Genomic DNA, 18629 nt, shown 5'->3' on the forward strand with positions numbered 1-18629 from the left:
AGTTGCAGCAATGTGAGTGATTTTTTTCAGACAAAACTCTGGTTCCTTTTGGAAGAAAATGTTTAATTGTACAGTCACCTTCATCCTTCAACCAAATGTGTCATTTTAATACACGTCCTCGCTGCAGAAAAAAAATCCACTAAGATCTTATCAAACAACTTTTATTGTGTAGATTCAGCACCAGATTTCTTCAGTACAGAGTTTTTTTTTTAGGCCTTTCAGACACAGTAATATTTTACAGTCAAGTAATTATTACATTTTATACCAAACCTGGCAAAAATGTTGCATGATATTATTATTATTATTATTGTGCCATCTTAAGCTTTCAAATAATCCTCAACACCAAGGCTGGAAAAACATTGAACTTAATGGACAAGCTGTAAAGATGGAATCATTTTAGCCAAATGTCCACTGGAAATTTTTAAGTGCATACAAAATATTTCATAATGATCATTTCATGAAGATTTGTGAAGCCAATGTTTGACCTTGCGACAGTTATAAAGTGAAAACTGCAATAATTCAAACCATGCATTCTGATGGTCAGAGGGTTAGGGTTTCCCTAACGCTGGTTTAATGGACAGTATACAACACCCCTAACCCTAACACCATAACCCAAGCCCACTTTTCACTAACCCTAACCCTTCACCTGACCCTATTGAAAAACAAGTTTCCTAAATGCATCTAAAAGAGTGATGTTGTTTTAGTCCTGATTTAAAACCTGAAAATTTAAAAATATGAGTTGTGGATGGCAAAACTGTGGCTGGTGTCTGTGGCAAATCCGTTCCTGTCCGACGGCTTTATTTGAAGCATGAAACTCAAATTTAGCCTCTTTCGAAGTGCCCTCTACAAGAATATGAATTGATTTGAAGTTTATTTATGTTTTAACATCCATTAAGTATAACGTTTCTATTACATTTGGCAAAAAGAAAAGAAAAAAAGAACAGATTTTATCAGATGGATCGGATGTCTATCATCACCAGCAGGGGGCATCTCTTTTGCTCATTTCCAGGAGGTCGGCGTCCAGCTGCTCTGCGTCGTCCTGGAAGCGCTCGGTGAAGGAGCAGATCAAACCTGCGGCGCTGCCTTCGTATTCCACAAGCTCCACGCTGTCCCCTGGAAACCAGTCAGACACAAACCGAAAAATGTACAATCGGCAAAATTTTGAACGATAAAATGCTTTAATGCCATTCAGTCAGTGCTATAAGTTAACACTGGTGGTTATCAAGTATTGATGATAGTGATAGATGGTGCTTATTTAAACCTTCTTAATTGCTTCTAAAAAGAGTGAACTTTCTCTTGGTCAAAAGTTGTTCGAGAATTTATGCCCGTAGTCTTTAAAAAATAAAACTGGTTGAGGGTGGGAGGACTGGCGTGAGTCAATCAGACTAAATTTAAAAGGAAAAAAAATTATGGCTGATCCCAAAGGTCTTTTTCTAAAGATATAGTCACGTTGCATAGGCCCCCAAAAAGGATGTGATGTCAAGTTGCTTACAGTAGGTAGTGAACTGTGAAACTGATTTACTCACCATTAACTTTGGTGTTTGCCTGGACAAACATCTTTCGAGCTTCCTTCCTCAGCAGCACCGTCTCCCGGAGACGCAAGAAGTTTTGGGTGCCACTGTCGCTGACGGTGGAGTAGAAGTCGTAGAGAGCTCGGCCTCCTTCCACGTCCGCTGTCGACTTTAAGACCTAAAAAAGGTGGAATCAGGTTAATAACACGGTGGCTGTCGAGATGGGGGACATCAACAGGGTTGAACAATGAGATGAAATAAGAGCAAATCAATGATAAATAAAAACAAAATCAAAGTGAACAAAAGAGCCTGAAAAGTTATTTTAAGTTTATTTTGTTTATCTAAAATTAATAGGAGAGCACCAACAGTTATTCATGAATAATTAGCAGATTATCTTGGTTGAAAACCACAATTGTTTAATTAATAAAACATCAGAGAAAAAGTTGAGCACAGTTTCCCAAAGTCCAAGTTGACAAATCTAACATATTCAGACCACTATTATGAAAACAAATATTCACTTTTCCAATCCTCGACACAGTTTTTTTAAATGAATTAAATGATTAGTCAAACATCAAATCAGATCAATTTTCTGTCGCCTAACTAATGGATTGACTTATTGTTACTGCTCTAACTTTAAAGGAAATTCCCAATGCTTTTCCCTAGTGCTTTCATTTTTCCCCCCAAAGCCAAAACGTTTCTTATTCTGCAGTCTGTACATTTGAGTAGACATAGATAGATGTACCTGCAGTTTACAAAGGAACCTGTGGATGGCGCCCTTGCCCACAGTGTGGATCTTGCTTCGGTCCATTGTGATCCGAGCGTCAGGCTTGCCGTCCTGCCCTGTGACTTCCTCCAGGCCCACCAGGCCCTCCCCGGCCTCCAGCAGGACGCGCAGGATCACGAAACGAGCCTGCATGTGAGCCTGAGAGACAGACGCACAGAAACGCACACACACATGATGTACACTGTGTACATCTCCTGACACTCATGTTAACACTGAACCAGACTTGCTGTAAGCTGAATTATAAAACAACACAGACTGAGCCAGTCAGGCTGTGAGAAAAAGATGGTTAATATGTCTGTACGTTGACTTCTCTTGTAAACACTGATCGCCAGACACTATGCGTCTCTGATGTTCTACATAAAGGAAAATAATGAGTCATTATTACGGGCTGAAAGCCAGGGCCTGTTTTAACCAAAGTGCTGTTTGACTCATACAGCGTTATATATACAGTATTGTCATATATTATTATTGTATTTCCCATGACATTTAAAGATTTGAAATGAACGTAAAAAGAAAAAAGAAATAAAGAATGACAGAACAAAGCAAATTTAGAATCATTCTATATCACTGTTTTTTCCTTCTCTCAGCATAAATGTGATCAATCATGTGATCACATTAAAAGTGACTTTTACACTTTACTATAAGTAGGAGTGAGTCACTTAATTATTGTGTCTTACTTCTCACAACCAGCAAAGACCTTTTTACTCTTAAATTAGAATTTGAGAGTATTTGTAAGTACATTTTTTTAGACGTTTGATTAATACAGGACCAGTCTGAGAGAAGAGAGGGACAGACAGCACAGCGTGGAGAGGAGATTACCTGTCTCCAGCTCTTGCTCTCAGGTGTGTAGAACTCCAGGCCCAACAGTCCAGCTCTGACCATACTGAGCCAGTTGATGTACACCACATTGTCGGCGTCTTCACCTTCGTGGCCAAAAATACTGGAACACACAGACAGAAACAAGTAAACACGTTTGTCTCCCTCAAAACCATCGGGGGCGAATAACCTGGACTTGAGAAAAAATAATTACGTCTCAGTTGGAATAATATTCATTTCTAAAAGGGCCTAAACGACACAATGATGATTGATGTAGTTGATTTGGGAGCTAGGGCGACCTGATACTAACAGGGTATTTTAAGTCTTTATTAAGTAAAATTTGTATTTAAAAACGTAACTTCTCTATATTCTTTTTCTTTATCTTTTGCATTGTCTTGCATTCAAGAGCATTTAGAAAATTGCATCCAAAACCACATCAAAAATCTGGACAGAATCTATCTTAAATAACACTCAGGCTACATCCATACTAATAGGTTTTTGTTTTAAAACGGCGCTTTCAAACTAAAACGATTTCCATCACACACGCGTTTTTTCTCCGTATCAGTAATAATTTCCTGTTCATACCAACACACCTGAAACGTATGACATGACCATTCATGCTGTACAGTCTTTCTGACGGCTTTTGAACAAAACCCCTAAAAATTACATCACTAACAGCCATTTCATGGGTTATTTAAGTAAAATGAATTATCATGATGTACATCTATTTCAAACTCTGCACATACCTGAGCACGTTCTTTTTGAGACACAGGTAGAGTCCGACACACTCGGCACGGCATTCTTCGTAAGAGGAAGCAATTGTGGAGAATTTACTGTCCCATGTCTCGCTGCCCCGGTACCAACTGGACACCTGAAAGACACACTCACACCTTCAGTCACCGTGTATTTGTTCAACAGCCGGGGACAAAGTTAAACATTTGCGTTATGTTTGGTCTGCGCAGCAAACAGGGTAGGAGTACACACAAATACAGACTCACCGGTTCTGAAGTTTCTGGGTTCATCACCTTGCTCTGGTCAAAGTTGAACTTGCCTTTGTCATCCTTTAGGAGAAGACCGTGGACAGAGAGTGTAATTAAAAAGAAAACAACACAAATCAGATTTCACAATTCTTCAATCCAGTATCAGTAAAACTAAACAATTTATTACAAATATATTTCAATATACACAACACTAAGTTTGACTGACCTGGACGAACAGCTTTCCGCTTCCGTGGCCCAACAGCTCATGAAGTCCAACCTGCACCTCGAACGACGGGCCATTCAACTTGACGAACAAATCCTTGAGCACCAACACACAGGAGAGTATGTAGTTATGAGAGTGTGTGAGATAAGAGAGGGGCAGGCGTGTGAGAACACTGGGAAGCTCCATGTGCTACCTTGTCATCCTCCTCCAGGAAGGTGAGCTTTTCTTTCTTTGTAGCGTAGGCCACAGACAGCACATTTCCCAGGGACACGTTTTTAAAGCCCTCCGACTGTCTGATGTCATCATCTGTACAAACACAGCACACAAAATACAATTTCAATGTAATGCTGCAATATGCACATCAAATTAAAACCTTAAAAACCAATGGAACAGTGTAAACTTGATGCTATTCAGCAGTGTCAAGACATCTCAGCGCACATACAGTTGGGGATGTTGATGCCAGCTGGTATTCCGCTGCCGGCAAAGGTGAGAACATCCAGCGAGGTGAAGTCAGGTTTCAGGAAAGTGTCCTTCTCAAACTCCCTGGGCCACGGCAGCTCCGGGAGAAAGACTTCTGCCGAGCTCACCAGCTTGGCAAAATGCTCGCTCATCGCTTTGTTCACCACAGCAACGAAACCTGGAAGTGACAACACAAGACCGGGTCAAGAAGAAGGAAAAAAAACACTAACACAATGACTAATCTAAAAAAGAAAATTTGTAATAATAGATGAGGACAATAATATGATCCTCCTGCAATGTGAACCATGTATACAATAGATCAGCGGGCCATAACTTTTGTTATGGCCCGCTCAAGTGTGGTCAGCGGCCACAAATGTTTATATTATAGATAACTGTGTGCAGATTGGCAATTTTATCCATTGTCAATTACAACATAAACCCTGAATACTTTCTGAAGCAACGGTGTAGTAAGGTTATTGATTTAGTAGCTCAGTCACAAGGTTCATTGTGCCACACTAGTCTTCAGTAATAAAACCTGTAGAGGCCCAGAGTATCACTAATCTTGAATTACTGATTACCTTCAAATTCTCCTCTGGAGCCAAATGGGTCTCTGTAGCTCTCAATGAAACCTATATAACTGAGAGAAGAAGAGAGGGAGGAGGGAGTGAAGGAGTAATGAGCAATAAAAAGAGCAGAGAGAGAAAGGTTCTGGTGATTGATAAAACAGAGTAGTATTTAAAAGCAAAAGCAAAGGTCAGAATGAACTAAGATAAGGGAGTGAACAATAAGAAAAATCAAGGATTTGGATCAGGTCCATGAGGGAGTGAAAGGTTTCTGTAACCAAAGACTTTACTCACTTTTTCTAGTTTGATATATTTACATATCTCTCTCTATATTTACCATTTTCTAGTTGACAGGTGTGTTGTCTGTCTGCATCTACATGTACCTGGTGATTTCACTAACATGAATAAACACTTAAACCAAAGGTGCTAAAAAGGTCAACAAAAAAAAAATATATATATTTTAATGTAGGGACAACACAGGGTCTGACAAGTTATGTGTTCTGTGGTTTGATCTCCGAGATATGTTTGGAATTAAGCTGATTCTTCGTGGTGGACTGTCCACAATCTCAGTGGAAGTTACTGTGTTGGCCCACCTCTCAACAATCGGTCCCTTGTCTTTGATCCAATAGCTGGAGCCTTTTTTATGGGCTTCGACTGAGCCAAGGGTGAAGCTGCGGCAGTACTCCTCAAGCATCTTTCTCTGGTTCTCATTGGCAGCGTAGGCCTGCGTTCGGAAACACGAGTTAGTCATTTCAAAAGTGGAATGGTGACAGAAATCTATTTTTAGGTGATCAAATCATTCGTTCACCCCTTAAGAAATGACTCATTTTCCTATAATCATTTTGCCAAAAGTTGAATTTTGGCTTAATGTGTCAAAAGTGATCCTCGATCCCTCTGTTCTAGCACTTCCAGTAATCTTACAAAGATTTTATCAACCCCGAAAAACTACACAACCACAGTTCATTGTAATTTAGAGAAACAATGGATACATTCATATTGCTGAATTAACTTTATATCTCACCTGTGCTTGTTTGAGGTGATAGGAGACTCTCTCCATGATAGGAGCGTAGTCTCCCCTCTTCACTGTGAACTCTTTGCCTTCAAAGTTGAAGGTGCCGCAGCACGACTCGCACTCCCCGTCCACGGCACAATCTGAAGCAGTTGAGAACAACTTTGTGTTTCAACAGTGAAGCATCATCTACTTTAGTTACATAAACAAATTTTCCCCACATACATTTTTTCAGTTAACATCATGTATTTGAGGTCATAAGCTAGAACAACACGTGGAGTCAAACTACATGATTCATGTTCACAAACTAGATATACACACATCATCACAAGTGCTACACACTTGGTGAATGTTGTTAATGTTAATAAATATTATTCTGATTCTAATGTAAAACTCATGTTACTTCACTGCCGTTCTGACCTTTCTGCACCGCTGAGGCCAAGCGCACCTCGTAGCAGGCTTTCCCTCCGTTGTCCCTCTTAAATAGACGGGTGTTGTACGCAGACAGTTTCTAGAGACACACCACAAGACCAGCCAAATTTGACAGAAATATACATGAATGAGCAAGAAAAGACATAAAGACGGGAATCAAGACAAGAGGAACTTTGTATGTTATGTCATAACCTGCGATGTGAGAGAAAAAGATCATATGATATAGGAGAAATGGACACGAATGAGGAAAATACAGGTATTTCAGCTTACTTTTGAGTCAAGGAATTTCTGAGCCAGCTCAGCGTCCTCCAAACAGCAGTTTCCTGAGAAGTAGGTGGTAATTCCCTAAGGAATAAAAAAAAAAAATTGAATGAGCCATGTATTTTCTCACCTGCTGTGTCCCCAGGGAATCTGGGGCTCAGTGGCTTCCTAAAGGACACACTAAAGATCTGATATTTGAAAACATTCAATGATTGATACAAATGAAATCTCAAATTTTTTTACTCTTGAGATGTTTCGGATTTTAGCAGAGGACGGGTGGAATTAATAATTTAAGATTAGGACAGGAAATACCTGCTAGAGAGACCAAAAGCCACTAATACCAGCCCTAAACCAGGGCTTAGTGTTTTTCTTTGTGAAATACATCCAACCTTAAAAGGCAAAACAGGAAAAAACAATTTTGGTCCTAGCTGGCTTGAACTCTGCATTGAACTCCCACCTTGTCGCCCAGACCCAGCTGCTTCTGTTTGTCTTCCAGAGAGTAGAGGAGACACGAGCAGCTGTTCCACAGAGCCTCCATCTCAGCAGGCTGCTCCTCAAATGCCTGGCTGGCCTTCACCAGAGCCTCCAGCTTGTCCTGTGTGAACACACCACAGAGAGAAGATAGAGCATCGCAGACCATAAGCACCTCATAAGGCACCGCCTCTCCTTTGTATTGAGCACAATGAAGATTATACTGACGGGTTTTTGTTGGAGCTGTATCAGACTACATTTATGGCACAGGTGCTTATTGTGTCCACCACCTGTAAAACTGTTGATACAGCAGCAGTGCGGTTTTACGCCTGACCGGGCAGGCCGTCTTACCTTGGGCAGATTTGGGATGAACTTGGTGTCGCCGAAAGACTTGTAGTTGCCCATGTTGGCATACAGACCGGCTGTATACACCAAGAAGGCCTGGAGATGACAGGGAAAAATACATTTTCTCCTTCAAGTATGTGGCATAATACTTGTGGGTTGTGTATTTGGTTGTAGAGGAAAGGGTGAGCTAAGACAGCACCAGCTACAGACTACAAGCCTGTGTGTACCTGGTACTCCTCAGAGCTGAGTCCAGCTGCTGTGGCGACCTGTGCCAACGTTGAAGGTGTCTGCTTCCTGAAGATCCTCTGCAGCATGACAAAGATGTCTGCCGACTCAGGCGATGTCTGCAGCAACACTGCCAGACCGCCATACCTAAGAAAGCCAACATTTCTTTTTTTGGTCAGCTTGATGATTTCCCTCTTTTGATTTCTTTGTATTAAAACGTTTGACCTGAGCTTGCTAAATTCCTCGGTAAAGGTTCGAAACGTACCAGGCGGCGCGTGACAGGTAGTGGGCATACTTCTTCTCCTGGGGTGAAAGCAGACGGAAGGCCTTACCACAGTCAAGTGCAGACACGCCGATGTCGTTCGGGAGGTAGTACAGAGAGTCCACCATCTTTAGTCTGAGGTTCAGCACTGACGGCAAGGAACTGAATTAAGAGAGGGGAAGAGAAAACAGTGAGAAAATGAACGGAACGTGTAAATGAGAAGAGAAAGAAATGAGAGAGAGAGAGAGAGAGAGAGGAGAACAAAGACAGTAGAAGAAAATAGGAGTGTATAAAATAATTGCAGGGTAATTAAACAAACACAATAATAATTGTTTATTCGAACATTCTGGAAATGGCAGCTCATTTGTGCACTCATCAGTCTCCAGTTTGTTAGGTACAATTTGCGTCAAATAATGCAAAGTTGTACAGCAGTTTTAGCTGCTGTTGAACTGTACCACATTATACAGGAAGGTCTTTCTGTTATTCAGCCAACTGTAACACAAGAATAGTAATACATGATGACGATCTATAATTAACAGTCTCATTGTTACTTATAACGACGATTAAGTTATTGTCCATCCTGTAATGGCTTTTGAGAGGGTTCTCTCAAGTGACTCCAGAGCTCTGAGGAGAAAGAATAGTAAGACGTGGCGATACAGTTAGGATTCTGTTACACTATAATAATGTAAGTTAATAGTCCAACTGTTGGGACGCAGACAAAATAATACATGCCTAGAGTTTATTCACATTACATCTATCCAGTAGAAATCAAAGTCACTGATCACTGACTCTTGAGAGGAAGCGATCAGTTGACAATAATTCACTTAAGACAGTTTTCAGTTTCAATTTCCATTCAAAGCAATAATTGGGGGAAAAGTTGTAGAGAATGAACATTACGCTACAAGCGAGACGTGTGTTGTGCCTTAAGATAGTCTACTGATAGCAGGGCACTGGAACTTTGCATTAATAATAAACGCTGAAAAGAAGAAACACGTCTGGACTTCAGGCTCGAGCAAACATGTTACCGTTAGCTCCTAGCGCGCATGCTAAGCAGGCTGCTGCGTGTTCGGAGCATTTAAAACGCAACGTCGATACTTCTGCGAGCAAAATATTAGAAGGCAAAATACTACGTGACCATATTCTGCAAATAACTGGCCACCACTCGAGGCATTTCAATGGGAACAAATGTGCAATTCAACTCAACAGCTTGTTGTTACCTTGTTTTACTGAGAACAAGCTCCGGCGAACGTCAAAATGCAGTCTCACGCTGCACGCTTCCTGTATTCGTTCGCTATTAGACCCGCCCCTTAACCAATCACAGCTTGTATATTGTGGTTGACAGCCGTTTTTAACCAGTAGCATCGTCAGACTATTCGATTCACCTCACAGTGGAATTTCTGGCCCAAGGTGAACTCGAAATGCACAATCTCCAATGTAAGTGCCGTAGACGAGAACAGATCATACAAAACAGTGGATGATGAAACATTTTAGTGCTTGAATAAATACCATAGTGTCCTCCCTGCTTGCACATCAGACGAGGTGGCCGAGTGGTTAAGGCGATGGACTGCTAATCCATTGTGCTCTGCACGCGTGGGTTCGAATCCCATCCTCGTCGAGTAATTTTTCCATCTCCGAAATATTCTCAACATTTTCCAGCTTTAACACACACGGTCCTAGGTCCGTAGGCACACATGAGAGACGTTATACTACCGTCCCTGAACGTGCTCTGCCAGCAAAGGTCAACTGTGGACCGTTTCCTCATCCGTGTTCTCTTTCAACCCGAGGTGGGCGAAGACCCGCTGCTTGTAATTGGTCAGTACTCGTTGGTTGGCTTAGGGGGTTTAGGCACGGAGACTGCTGACTGGTTAGGATTGAGGCGATCATATCTGGGTAAGCCAATCAGAGGCTGGATAGGGGCGGGTACTCGCTCACCTCGGGTGGGAAAACAAACTCGTCTTCTTTTCCGCTTCTTCCTCGTTGATGTTTATTAGTGAGGCATCTCTGCCATCTTCTGGCGGAAGTCGACACCTACAGTGTCCAAGTACGTTGAGTTGGCAGTTTATTAGCTACAGTACACCAAGGCAAAACCAGCCCTTCTATAAATCCTCTCTTCATGATGGTTATGAGGGAGAAAAGTAGACTGTAGATCGTTGTTTGAGTTTTTGAAAGAAACAAGGTTGATGATGAAAATGTTGTGTCTTTTTGAGCTCTTGCCCACACTCCAACAGGGTGGGTGGCGGTAATGCGCCTTAAATGCTAGGTGCCTCTCACCATTAAACTAAAAGATCAAGAAGAAGGCCTTATACTTATCTCAAGAACTGCCCATTTGGGGCTTATAGTTCAGACACATTCCCAGTCAGGTTTGTTAGATTTCTCTCATCATTCCTGAACTCCCTTTAGAAACGAACCTATCTTTCTCTGCCTTGTCCAATCTTGCACCAGTCTTCTCATCTTTTCGTCATTTTCTTTCCCTCAGATTTCCTGCAACTGAGAAGAATATACAGTGTTTGGTACCTGACAACGTTCACAAAGACTAAGTGGATGCCCATAGGTTAGGGTTAGCCTATCCCGTGACTGGTAACCCACATGAGCACAAACCCAAGTGTATGTGGCCTCAGCGCCCATATATAAAAATTTTTTAATAAGTCTTGAATAAATAGCAATTATTTTGAAAAGTAAGTCCCTGCGATTACTCGCTGAGCCTGATTGAAGACTAGACAAAATGGAGAATGAATCACCACAGACTGGAACTTCTGCCATCAAAATGGCAGACAACTCAACTGTATCCTCATGGAAGATAAGTGAATTGGATTTGCTTTCCTCTTTCTTCTCCCCTTTAAAAAAAACCTTTCTTAAAGTGAAAATTTGGTAAAAAAAAAAAGTATTCTTTTTTTTAAACATGTGGAGCTATAAAGCCATAACCACACATTCTTTCCACAAACTTTCACTTGCTCGTTGCCTTGGTTAGATATCATTTTCTTTTACAAGTTAGATAGGCTTACAAACCACACAGTCTTTCATCGGTTTCATGGTTTTATTGAATGTTAAAAAAACATGATGAGAGAGTGAATTATTTACAAAGGGTGTGCTGCAGAAAGTATTACGTTTTCTTTTGGGGGGTTGGGGGGGGGGGGGGGGGGTCCGGCCAGCTGTACTTTATCCAAATGGTACCTTCAATGACCAGTCCTGCACCACTAGAGAAATGTTAACAGACATATGGACCTTCAGCACATCTGTGTGTGAGTGCGTGTGCTTCTTCGTTTTGTTTATTTTAGGGTTCATGCTTGGGTTTTGCCGTCCCTCCTGTCAGGAGGCGTTGCAGGGAGCATCCAGCGATAGCAGTTTGAGAGGCTCAGGCTCTTGTCCACGGCACAGCTAGTGCAGTAGACAATCCCCAATGCCAGCATTACTACAAGGAATACACAAAGAGGCACCAGCAGGGCAACCAGCAACCAGCTCTTGTCATGTTTCCGTTTACCTGCCGCAGATCCATCTCCTACGTCTGCTGCGTCGTTGAAATCCTCCAGACGATCCTTGTTAGATCCCTCCCCAGTCCCAGTGGCTGACCCGTTTGCAGTCTCAGCTCCCACCCCACCACTAGCTCCTCTACCTCCTGTCTTTGCGTCATTATCAATTTCGTTGCCTGTGTTGTATTTTTGCGTTGGGGGTGGTGCCGTCTGATATCGCTTTGGTGACTGAGCATCCCATTGGTTCAGGTGATTGTCTCGCCCATGAGCCATGTCTGGTGAGAGTGCTTCAGGGGCTTCCGTAAGCCAGTCAACATCAAAGTTAGTGTCCGCTTCAAAGTTCGGGTCAGGGGTGAACGAAGTGGACCATGGAATATCATGATCAGGGTCCATATCAGGTATGTGAGCGGAGTCGCTGGGGTCAGGGGTCAGAGTGGAATATTCTTCATCGTCTGGCGAAGGTTGGCAGGTAAGTCCATCTGTCTGCAGATCATAGCCATTGTCACAGTAACACTGGTACCCACCCATATAATTCAGACACTGCTGCTGGCAGGGCGACTCCCCCACACACTCATCTACATCAACGCACTCTCCTCCACTGCCCAACTCGTACCCGGGGTTACAGAGGCATGTGAAGGAGCCCACTGTGTTTTCACAAGTGCCCTCACAGCTGCCCTCGTCGAGGCACTCGTCGACATCCACACACTCACCATCATCGTCTGGCTGGTAGCCGGAGTGGCAGGTGCAGTGGAAGGTGCCTGGGATGTTGACACAGAGTTGTGGGCACGGCTGCTGCTGACATTCATCGACATCAGAACATCTGCGGCCATCTGGGCCCATCTGGTAGCCCGGTGGGCATGTGCAGCGGATGCCCCGCTGCGTCTCCACACAGTCGTACTCACAGCCCATCTCCACACAGACGTCTTTGACGTGGGGCTGGTCAGCGGGACCCGCAGAGTCGGAGGATAACTGAGGGGGGTCAGTTTGGCTGAGTGGGTCGGGCTTGCAGCTGTACCCATCCTCATCTATCGTGAAGCCCTCAGCGCAGTAGCAGTAGTAGTCTGTGTCTGTGTTCTGGCAGTACTGCTCACACCCATGGTCCCCGCTACACCAGTCCTGGTTCTTTGGGTCTGCACTGGAGGAGCAGAGTGGGGCATCCCGGGACCAGCCCACTGTCTCGTCATCCCTCTCCATGCACAGTACAGTCTGCTCAGCGTTGGTGTCCGGGTCTGAGCTGTCTGCAGGACATGGTAGAGATGCCACCGACCCATAGGGCACGTGAGTGAGCAGGGTGCTGACGAGGTGAAACGGGGTGGTGTAAACAGCTGGACCTCGGCCCTCGTCCTCCAGTGGTGGACACATTCCTTTGTAGTTGTACTGGCAGACGTATCCATCCAACGGCAGCGCGCAGGAGCCATCGAGCCACCCGAAGTTGTCGCTACTCTCACGTCCACTCTCGGAAGTGTGGACAGTCATGGCCACACAGCGAGGGGCGGCGCATGTCCCAGGGGAGTCTTCGCGGAGCCAGTTGGTGAACTGGCCATCCTGGTCCCCTGTTGAAAGATAAAGAAAAGGACCAGGTCAGGAAAAGTACAAAGGCCTGCTTTTAGTTTTCTCTCTGTAATTTCTTTTGTGTCGTGTAATTTGTTGTTCCAGAGCAACGTGACACATATAAAGTGCTATCCCCCAGGATTATCACAATTAAAGCTAACATGCGTATGATACCGCTGGTGCAATCCATTCATCTTATTCATTACTCTGGGTTTTTGTATTCATTGTTTGCATTGCTGTCAGAGAAGAAAAAGGTTTTTTTATGTTGCCACTTGGACTCAACAAACAAAAACAATATATTTACAATATTATTCCATTGCTCCTCTATTGCTCCCATTGGTGACAATAGGGTTATGCCTCCACCAAAATGGATTACCTGTTTGCAGTTTGCTAACAAGCAGGCAGCTTTAATATATGTTTCTTTCATTCACATTCATTGTACTGGGGCTTAATAAGAAATCTCATTGATAGATATTAAATAAATAAAATCAAATAAAGATAAAAACCAAACTATCTGCATTGCTAGTTTAAAAAAAGAAAAGCCAATCCTTTAAAAGACAAGAGGTTGGCCAAATAACTCATGAACATTTAGTGTCTTTTCTCACTGAAGACTGTGGCAGACACATTGAGTAATAAAAACCCATCTGGTTTTTAATGGGAGAGGTTCGTGTGATGACTAAATCAGGTTGAGGGGTAGAAGTGAGGTCAAAGGGGGGTTGAACGTCCCCTGTCGTGCCAGCTCTGTCTGCGCGAAACAAAAGCAGTTAATGAAATAACCATCCAGTGCAGCGCTCTGGAGGCTGAGACGCTCACCAAAGTCAGACAGAGGTCAAAGAGGCAACACATTTCACTTGACACAGTGTCTGAACTGATTTTGTCATGAAGGTCATTTTTTATGAATTTCTGATCAGATGAAGTTGTTCTGCCCCACAGATTTTCCTTTAAATCCTTCAGAAACTTGAGTAACTTAACTGGAAGAAAACACACACAATTTGGATTCTTTTCTCTGTTTTTTGGGACATTCTATCTGAGGTCAATTGTTAAAATCTAATAAAATGGTTGATATGGTGATGAAGGTCAATGTAAGGAACAGTGAGGGGGTCAAATGTCAAAAAAGTGAGACTTTGCCTGTGACCCAGACGAATCCTCTGAGTGGTCGGGTGGATGAACACTGGCGTGGAGGTCTGTGGAGCCCAATCCAGAGGCGAAGCCTCAACCTGGTCCCCTGTGACTCCATGGCCGACAGCAGGTCATGGACCACACCCGCTGCCTCGTGGGTATGCATGGTCGCCAGGGTCCCACCTCGCTCTCTGCAGCTCCGCCCAGCCTCCCTGAAGGTTCTCTTCTGGAGGAAGACAGTGTAGCATCCCTCCTGGTGGCAGAGTGCATCTCTCTCCGCCAGCTGAGCCCTGGCGTCAGGCTGCTCCCCCTCCGTCTCCCTCAGCCTCTGGCCTTGGCCCCCAGGAGCCAGACAGACCGTCAGCAGCCACAGGACACACAGGAGACTCATGATGCTGCTGCTGCTGCTGCTCCCGATGGTCTTTTGCATCCTCCACCGAGACATGAGTTTTAAACTAGAACAACATTCAAATGAGTATTGCAAACTTACTGTCAAAGTAAATAACAGAGAAAAGGATGGTAACTATCTTTTCCGACCTCTTGTCCAAACAAACGTGGCCCAAATTTAACCCGCCTCACTTAAATGAACAAACTGCAACTTGCCAATCTTGACTCTTTGTCGACCCTGGTTGTGTGCTTAAATAAATAATCTGGTTTGAGTCCAAAACTGACTGTCTGGTCACTTTAGTTTACCCTGCCCAAGCCTTTAGGCAAACAGCCCGACAGTGCAGAGTCAGTCAAACTCCATTCATCACTGCACTGCAGCTGCAGTGAAACAGATTTCACCAGAGACTCTATAAAACTAATATAAACCAATGCAGTCTGGTAGAAGGTCCAATCCAGCCCAATACCGTCCAAAAATAAGGTCCAGTGAAATACCAGCAGAGTCCAGAACTCAGAATTGTTGACTGGAGAAATTTGCCCTTCAGTGAAGTCCAAAAGAGCTAATTAGAGTCCATAATGAATCTGATGAATTTCAGTGACAAATCCTCTCCAGTATCTGATCCTGCCGGGGCTTTCTTGCCTCTGCAAAGTTGGCTTTCTGACTGATCCTCAGAAAGAGAGAAAGATGGGGGAGGGTGGAAAGGGGGGGAGGCTACGTAGAGGAAAAAGAATTGTGTGTTTTTGGAAGAGGGGGCTGGTAAAGTGTGTGAGTGTATTAGAGGAGGCTGGAGGGGTTGACGGGTTGGGGTGGCGGTGTGTGTCTGTGTGTCTGTCTGTGTGTGTGTGTGTGTGTGTGTGTTTGTGTGTTGCACACCCTCAGAGAGTTATGAAAACCATACGGTACCATTCTGTACCCCCATCTTGCCTATGGCTTCACACACACACACACACACACACACGCACACATGCACGCATGCACGCATGCACGCATGCATAGTGCATGCTGCACAGCATCCACAGGGGTGGAAAGTGTTTGTCATATGTGAGATGCAGAGATCGTCTCCCCCTTCTTCTCCTCCACCTTCAGTCTCTCTGTCTGTCTCGCCTGTTCTCTGTTCTCCGTCAGCCCCTCTATTTTTGTACCTCTTTATTTTAATCTCATTCTTTCTCCATCTCCATTTCTGTCTTTACGTCATATTACACTTAGTTTTCTCGTCCATGGCCACCTCATCTCTCTTTTTCTGTCCGTCTACACTGTCTATAGCAGCTGGAAGTTTTTAAAACCGAATGGAAACATTTGAGAATATGGGACAGGACAACCTATTGGACCATGCATAAATCTGTGTGTGGGTGTGTGTGTGTGTGTGTGTGTGTGTGTGTGTGTGTGTGTGTAATTTCCATGCTGTTTACAATAACTTTGTTTGGGCACAGATGTGAAGTGTATGCGTAATTGTTCCTAAGTGTGTGTGGCTACCACTCGAGGGCATGAGGAGGAGAGGAGACAGGAAATGCCAGATGTGCATCAGCCTGACCTCTCAGTGGCTGGGGAGCAGGGGTATAGACTTGGGGTAGCCCAGCTGTCGTCACATGATCCGTCCACCATGAGTGGTATACGTCCGGCGCAAAGTCAAAGGCTGAGTTAGGATTTTTTAAGAAAAATATCTTCATCTTCAACATTCTTTTTTTTTGTTTCTTTCCCTTGAAACTCTGCTGCGAGCAAGGCCAGCTCCTCTGATTGGAGGGCTCCAGCCCTGAGAGGAATGCCACAAACAACAGAGAATATAAAATTAAGGTCTACCACACGATCTATGCAACATGAGTGGAAAAGTGATAGAACGTCACAATAATGCACATGACGTGTTTATTTTTTATTTTTTTTTTTATTTTTTTTTTTTTCCTATTTGGAAAGTGTGACCTGCCATAGCATAACTGGACCTAACATCATTATTACATGTGGCAACTTTCCTCTTGCGCCGGTGTGGAAAGGCTCTTGAGTGCAACCTTGAAACGACGGCGAGGTCTCACCCGCTGCCGCCTCTTATCGCAGCATGATGGGATGGAAAAGTCGCACTGTACAGTATGTGTGGTTGAATGAGTTATTGGCCACGGTCAGCGTGTGTCGGAGCCTGTTTTCCCTCTAGCAGATGAGTTGCCTGGCTGTGGCGTGTTGGTCTTGGCAGACAGAGTATATACAGCCTCAACTATTCAGCAGTCTTTTCCAGTTTTGTTACAACTTGTGGAACCAGAGGGAGAAGGAACATAAAACCTCAGGATCCTGGAGAACCTAAAGAGCCTTTCGGTCTTGTTCCCCCACCTCCTTCTCCTCCTCCTCCTGTCTTCCTGTGCGTTTCTTTTGCTTTGACAACCCCCATCCTCCTCTCTCCCTTTTCCTTATTATTCTTTCATCCCTCTTGTCCCTCCTCTCTTTTCCTGCATCCCCCCCCTTCTCTTATCTCGGTGTTACTCCTCTCCCCCTCTTCTCTTTAAGCCTCATTATTTGGTCTTCTAGTCAACAATCTCTCCTCCAGAATCCCAGCCTTCATCCCCAAACCTCCCACTCTCCGTCTGTTTATTCTCTCATTCAGCCCTGGTTAACTCCTCCCCCTGCTCAGACGGCCACGCCTCCAGAGACACATTCCAGAAATGTAATTGATAGAACAGGCAGAACTTCTCCTTTCCATCGTCCTGCACTCCCAATTCCCCCTTTTCACATCAATCTACTTACTGTAACTCCAAGCGGCTCTAGCTCCCGGTCCAAAGGCCTCTGATGGAACCTACAGATTTCTTGATTTTGTCTTCCCCGCCTCACAGGTCACATACTTCTTTCTACCTTTCTTGAATCCTTTCCACTTGCCACATATCATTACTGGCTCTGACACATGGTCAACTTTCAGCTTCCAAGGCAAACGGAGGAGCTGCACCTTCCAGCTGCAAAGCCGTCGCTTCGACCGCTAATTCTATTTTCTTGAGCAGCCCAATAGCCGTTCTTCATTGGGTGTTCTTTGGCAGCCACTAAACCTTTGTCTGGATTGATGTTATATTGCATTTTCAGCACTTTTCCTCCACCTAAAGTGCACGTGACATGTATTTAACATTGAGTTTAGCTGGATCTAGCCAGGGAAGAATGGGTTATGACAACATGTGGTTCGGCCATGATGGAGAGCCAAGTGTTAACGTGTTTACAAATGGCCACAATTGAAGGCATTGTAAAAACGCCACCCGTCATAGTGAGAAGGTGGAAATGCAAAAACCATTTGAATTTGGTTATAACGGTGAACATGCCCGTTTGTTTACAAGAAAGTTGGCAAAAAATAGCTAAAGAGGTAAAAACAAAACAAACAAAAAAAACAACCGTGCCTGCTTTCTCGCCTCTGAGCTTTTAGCCAATGTTTGTGTGAAGCGGTTATGGATGTTGGATTGTGGGTTTAGGGGAAGTTGCAGAAATGGTCGAACACAGCCATTAGAGTGTGTAAGCAGGGCTCAGAGTCTGCACTGCAGCCATGTTACTGGGGAAGGTGTGGGCAAGCGGTTCCCGAAAATAGGCCGTTGGTAAAAAATGAATAAATAAAAGCATATATCTAATGAAGTATTTGCGCCTTAGCAAAAAGGTGTCATGAGTGCATATTGTCATTGTTGTGTATAGTACTATGTTTACAGTGTAAAAATCAAACATTGGCAGACTCTTCTGTTAATCGTTATATATATATATATATATATTTTCCTCAAAAAATAGATGGAAGACAGATGCATCCCAATAGGAAAAGGAA

General features: G+C 43.7%; 2 protein-coding genes and 1 non-coding gene across 5 annotated transcripts; 1 reads left to right on the forward strand and 2 right to left on the reverse strand.

Annotated features, from left to right (window-relative positions):
* Positions 1–145: 145 nt before the first annotated feature.
* On the reverse strand, positions 146–10096 carry dpp3 (dipeptidyl-peptidase 3). Of its 2 annotated transcripts, none has more exons than XM_035624715.2 (19): positions 9848–10096; positions 8345–8503; positions 8082–8226; positions 7861–7950; positions 7496–7633; positions 7048–7122; positions 6766–6856; positions 6358–6488; positions 5930–6060; positions 5352–5410; positions 4757–4951; positions 4508–4620; positions 4318–4410; positions 4110–4172; positions 3858–3982; positions 3115–3235; positions 2254–2433; positions 1527–1689; positions 146–1113 (listed from the first exon to the last, which is right to left on the reverse strand). In XM_035624715.2, exons 1-19 carry the CDS (start codon positions 9988–9990, stop codon positions 974–976), a joined length of 2355 nt encoding a protein of 784 aa, XP_035480608.2. In that variant the 5' UTR covers positions 9991–10096; the 3' UTR covers positions 146–973. The 2 variants fall into 2 exon arrangements, with proteins under 2 accessions (XP_035480608.2, XP_035480609.2); XM_035624716.2 differs by lacking the exon at positions 9848–10096 and adding an exon at positions 9559–9693.
* trnas-gcu lies at positions 9875–9956 on the forward strand. Its single transcript has one exon. It is a non-coding gene; the product is annotated as a tRNA-Ser (tRNA).
* Positions 10097–11467: 1371 nt separating the features above from the next.
* LOC118301285 (endosialin-like) lies at positions 11468–15553 on the reverse strand. Of its 2 annotated transcripts, XM_035626630.2 has the most exons (3): positions 15016–15553; positions 14488–14933; positions 11468–13361 (listed from the first exon to the last, which is right to left on the reverse strand). In XM_035626630.2, exons 2-3 carry the CDS (start codon positions 14921–14923, stop codon positions 11620–11622), a joined length of 2178 nt encoding a protein of 725 aa, XP_035482523.2. In that variant the 5' UTR covers positions 14924–14933; positions 15016–15553; the 3' UTR covers positions 11468–11619. The 2 variants fall into 2 exon arrangements, with proteins under 2 accessions (XP_035482523.2, XP_047186510.1); XM_047330554.1 differs by having other exon boundaries at positions 14488–15551.
* Between the last annotated feature and the right edge of the window lie 3076 nt (positions 15554–18629).

This window comes from Scophthalmus maximus, chromosome 2 (assembly GCF_022379125.1).
Source record: "Scophthalmus maximus strain ysfricsl-2021 chromosome 2, ASM2237912v1, whole genome shotgun sequence".
Taxonomy (NCBI): domain Eukaryota; kingdom Metazoa; phylum Chordata; class Actinopteri; order Pleuronectiformes; family Scophthalmidae; genus Scophthalmus; species Scophthalmus maximus.